The sequence below is a fragment of the Trichechus manatus genome, unplaced genomic scaffold, assembly GCF_000243295.1.
Source record: "Trichechus manatus latirostris isolate Lorelei unplaced genomic scaffold, TriManLat1.0 scaffold00270, whole genome shotgun sequence".
NCBI classification, from domain to species: Eukaryota; Metazoa; Chordata; class Mammalia; order Sirenia; family Trichechidae; genus Trichechus; species Trichechus manatus.
Genome location: NW_004444206.1, coordinates 2,118,165 through 2,123,234, shown reverse-complemented (window position 1 = coordinate 2,123,234; position 5,070 = coordinate 2,118,165). Strand labels below are relative to the sequence as shown.

At 44.9% G+C, this 5,070-nt stretch overlaps 1 protein-coding gene across 1 annotated transcript in view; it reads right to left on the bottom strand.

The window, feature by feature from the left end:
* Nucleotides 1-947: 947 nt before the first annotated feature.
* SMAD9 (SMAD family member 9) overlaps nucleotides 948-5,070 on the bottom strand; it is an 87,451-nt gene continuing 83,328 nt past the window's right edge. Inside the window, exon 6 of the mRNA XM_004389965.1 lies at nucleotides 948-1,091. Coding sequence (XP_004390022.1) covers nucleotides 948-1,091 — 144 coding nt within the window. The remainder of the gene's footprint in view (nucleotides 1,092-5,070) is intronic.

Below are 5,070 nucleotides of genomic sequence, written 5' to 3'. Positions count from 1 at the left end.
ACACGTGGTGCAATGCCACGCCATGCAGTCTCAAGTATCTGCAGGATTGCTGGGTGAATGGCCAGGAAAACAGAACCTGATGTCCTATGTGGAAAGCAGGAGTCTCCCTGGGTGACTGCTGGACGAACTTCTGGTCTCATCTTGCAATCTGGGACGATAATTCATTTCATGCTGTTCTCACATATGAGACTCATTCCTTCTTCTTTTTCTTTTTTACAATGGTAGATTACGAAGCAACACGACTCTAAGCTTCACATTTTTCTTTTCCAATCACAGTTTAAATTTGTTTCAGATCTACCATTAGTATCAGTCAAGCCATAAATATTCCAATGTCAGAGCATAATTAACATCACTGAGTGGTACATATGAAGATTGTTGAAATGTCAAATGCTTTGTTACATATATATTTATCACAATTAAAAAAATCTCTTTGGCTTAGCCTACCTGATTATACAAGAGTGATATTTCCTCTTGCCAACAGCACTAAAAGTGAGATCATTAAACTATGCGGGTTTGATTTGTTCTGTCTGAAAGCGTTATTTGCTCTAGTGCTTCCAGTACCTGATTTTCCTGTATAAAGTTTTAATATTTCTCTGTCTGGCCACACAACACGCCTTAGAACGACATGCGTGACTAAAGCTCCCTTGGATTCTGTCAAAAGCCTTCCAATACTACTGACCCAGTTGCCTTTCACTTACTGGCTCCCACAGAAGAAGCTGTTTCTTACGATGGTAGAGGCATGATAGCCCTGCTTTGCTAATCACACTGTACTGATATCAGGTTAACTAGAAACCACAAGACAAATGTTGATTTAAAAAAAGATTAGTATACAGTATAAGTATGTATACATGTACTTAGAAACTTCAGTTAATTCCAAATCTGAAATTACATAAGCCACCGTGTACAACAGTATGTATTCTGCAGAAACGTGGCTTAAAAGAGGACTGTTACGACACTGAAGAAATTGGGTTATGTGGAGAGCCCATCTGAGTCAGAACTTTGTCCAACCATTGCAGGGGTCCGTGAAGGTGAACCTCGATCCAGCAGGGGGTGCTCGTGACATCCTGGCGATGATACTCAGCTCCCCAACCCTGAAAAACAAGAATGGAGCCAAGAGTGATTGTGTTCGATTTTACAGTTCGCCTCCAGAGCTGCTAGACAGAGCACAGTGGACACAGACAGAGCCCACGCCCCAGAGGAGATACTGAGATGTGGGAGAGATTGTAAACTCAACCTTCCTGTAAGTCCAGTACGACTTCTGCAGATAACTCAGCACCCTAATATGAGTCCAAATCAACATGTTCCCTTTGTGTTCACAACTAAATACATGGACCTAGAGATGGTCTGGAGTCCCTGGATGGGGCCAGTAGTTAATGTGCTTGGCTACTAACCAAAAGCTTTGAGTCCCCCCACACGTTCCTCAGAAGAAAGGCCTGGCAATCTACTTCTGAAAAATCAGCCACTGACCCTATGGAGCACAGGTCCACTGACACACAGGAGGTTGCCACATATTGGGGTCAACTTGACGGCAACTGTTTTTTTTAGAGCTGGTCTGGGGCTCCAGAGAGAACAGAAACACTAGTAAATCATTTTCCCTCCCACAAAGGAAGAAACCTGAACTTATGCTCATCCCCTTAGAGCAGAACAGTGTTTTCCACAAAAAGGTTACTCACTACCAACCAGTGCCTGAATCTGAAAGCTGTAAAGAGAGAACAGCAAGGTGTTTATGGTTCTTCAGGGCTATTAGCAAGGCTTGTTTCTGAAAGCTGTGAAGAGAGAACAGCAAGGTGTTCATGGTTCTTCAGGGCTGCTTAGCAAGGCTTGTTTCTCCTCTCTCTCTGGCTCACTTTTGGTAATTTCCCATTTATTATTATTCATAGGAGAGACAGTAAAAAAAGAAAAGAACAAATTTGTGTGTTCTTGTCTATATAGTGCATGGACATCAATGAAAAGTTATTTTAAAAATGAAGGAAGATCACAGCCAAGCAAATATAGTTTTGTCACTGCGAACAGTAATCTTAGTAGAGTTTTAAAACAACCAGCTAAATTTTTAAAATTTCCAGTGGATTTGAACATAACTGTGCTGCCTGGTGGCACTTTACACTCATGACCGATGCCTGGCACCATCTGCCCTGGTCCATTCACTCTCCCGCTCTTCTGTTCTCCCAGATGACTATTCCACTCATGCTTCTCTCTCCTAAAACCTAACACCTACTCCTTCCTCCTTGCTTGCAACTCAATGGTCTTCTGTCCTATTTCAATGAGAAAAATGAAGCAATCAGAAGAGAATTTCCCAAGCACCTGTACTCACATACTCGGCCTTTCTACCTCTTACCATCGATTATCCGTTTCCAAATAAGCCAGTCTGTCCTTTTGGGTATTCGAGTCATCTCACTTGCCTTCTAAGGGACATCATCCCAGCAAATCTCCCTCCTCTCTATGATCTTTTGCTTTCCACTGGACTATTCCCATCAACATACAAACATGCTGAAATATCTCCCATCTTCAAAATACTTGTCATCACCCCACCACCTCCTCCAGTTACTGCCCCATTTCTGTGATCCCCTTTCTAGCAAAACCCTCACAAGAGCCGTCTTACACTGGCTGTCTCCAAGTCCTCTCCTTCCATTCTCTCTTAAAGCCATTCTGATCAGTTTCACCCCAGTCCCCAACAACACTGTTCTTGTCGAGATCAAAAACAACCTTCGTATTGCTAAAATTAATGATCGATTCTCAGACTTCGTGTTACCTGGACTGTGCACTAACAAGCATAAGTAAGGAGCACCGTGGGCACCTCCCATCATCATCGCTAACTGCATGGTCAGGATCAACAGGAATCCAATTCCCACCTGGAAAATGAGCCTACCTCACCTTCCCACGTCTTCATGCTCATCACCAGCTACCCCAGCAGCAATGTCATCCCCAGCCATCCAGGGGTGAGTTAATGGAGGTCCACACGACTCCCTGCCCTTCAGACCAACTGGCTCCAAACCTGGGGTTTTCCTCTAACCTTGTCAGGACAGCAGCTGCAAGACCAGGAGTTCACACAACACCTGTACTTCTGACCTCTTGGCTCCACCTGCCCCTGTGGGTTTGATAATGACTCACAGAATTCATGGAGCAGCATCTATACTTAGAGCTACCTATTTATAACCAGGAAGGATACAAATGAAGGACAAATAAGGCCGGGTTTGGGAGGGGCCCAAAAGCAGCACTCCCATGCCCCCCAGGGACCCATGAACCTCCTGAGAGCAGAGTGTTCACTCTCCTCAACCTGGAAGCTCCACTGAACCCCGTCTCCCAAAGCCCTGATTGGCCTCACCATGGGTCCCTGGTAAATTACTTCGTGAGACTCGTGAGGCTTAGTATTAGGCCCCCAGGTGAGCCCTTTTGGGCTGGTCAGCCCCTACTCACTGGCCTCAAGGTGGTCTGGCTCTCAGGAACCAGGACCAAAGGCCAAACTGTTTGCTGTAAGGGGGTTCCAAACCTCTCAGGCAGTGTCTCAGTTCCCTAGTGCTGCTGTAACACAAATACCACAAGGGGGTGGCTTTAAAGAACAGAAATTTATCAGAATAGAAACAGTTCAGGAGGCTAGAAGTCTGAGTTCAGAGTGGGGCTCTAGGGGGATGGTCCTTTGTCTACTACAGATTCTTATAGCCAGCAATCCTGGGAGTTCCTGGGCTTGTAGATTCATCTGCTTCTGTCCTCATCAGACTGTCTTCTTTCTGGATGTGCTTGCTTCTGTGTCTAATCAGCTCCTTTTATAATTTAGAAGTGAGCAGGTTTAGGACACATCCTACACTGATACAGTCTCATTAACATAATAAAGAAAACCCTATTCCCAAATGGGATTACATCCACAAGTACAGAGGTTAGGATTCCAACACATATGTGGGGACACAATTCAGCCCATAACAGGCAGTATTTGACACAGTTCATCACCCCGTCTCCTCCTCAACACATTTTCTTCTCTTGGCTTCCAAAGCACCATACTTTCTTGGTTTTATTATTTCTCTGGTTGTTCTTTCTCAGTTTCCTTTCTTCTCTTCCCCCCATCTGTAATATTGAAGAGCTCTAGGACTTAATCCCAGAACCCCTCAAACTCTTGGTGATCTCATCCAAACCGACAATTCCCAAATTTACATCTCCAGCTGAGACCTCTCTCCCAAAATCCAGACTCATACATCTGTCTACTCAGCAGCTCCACCTGGATGTGCGATGGACATCTTAAACTTACTATCACTAAAACGGCACTCTTAATCTTACGTCCAAACCAAATCTACCTCTTCTCCATCTTGGTTGAAGGTAACTTCATCTTTTCAGCTAATCAGGCTAAAAAATCTGACGAACTTAACGCCTCTCTTTTTCTCATACCCCCATCGAATCCATCTTCACAATTCAGAGTCCTTCCACTTACAACTACTACTGGAAGTCTCCTGGTGGGAGCACCATCATGTCTAACCTGAATACTGCAACAGCCTCCTAAACAGTCAGTCTGTCTACCTCCACCCTCAACTGCATAATACCTGCATAATCCCATACAGCAGCCAGAGTTTAAAACATAACTCAGATCATGAAAGTCCTCTGCTCGAATCCCTGCAATGGCTCTCCATCTCCTTAGAGTAAGCGCCAGACCCCTTCCTGTGGCTTACGAAGTGTTGGTCTGGCTCCCTATTACTGCTCTGACCCCATCTCCACCTCACTCATCATGCTCCAGTCACACTGGCCTCCTTGCTGTTCTTTGAAATTTTCAGGCACAATCCTACCATAGGGCATTTGTGCTTGCTCTTCTCTCTGCTCTACTGCGCTTTCCCTACATATCCTTATAACTAACTCCCTCTATCTCCTTCAAGTCTTTGCTGATGTGTCACCTTTTCAATGAGGCCTACTCTGATCTCCTTTTCAAAAACTGCAACCTACCCCGACCCCAGCACTCCAATTTTCCTTGCCCTGTGCTACTTTTTCCGTTGTTCTTGTTAGCTGTCATCCAGTTGGCCCTTGACTCATGGTGACCCCATATACAACGGAATGAAATGCTGCTTGGTCCTGCACCATCCCCATGATTGGTTG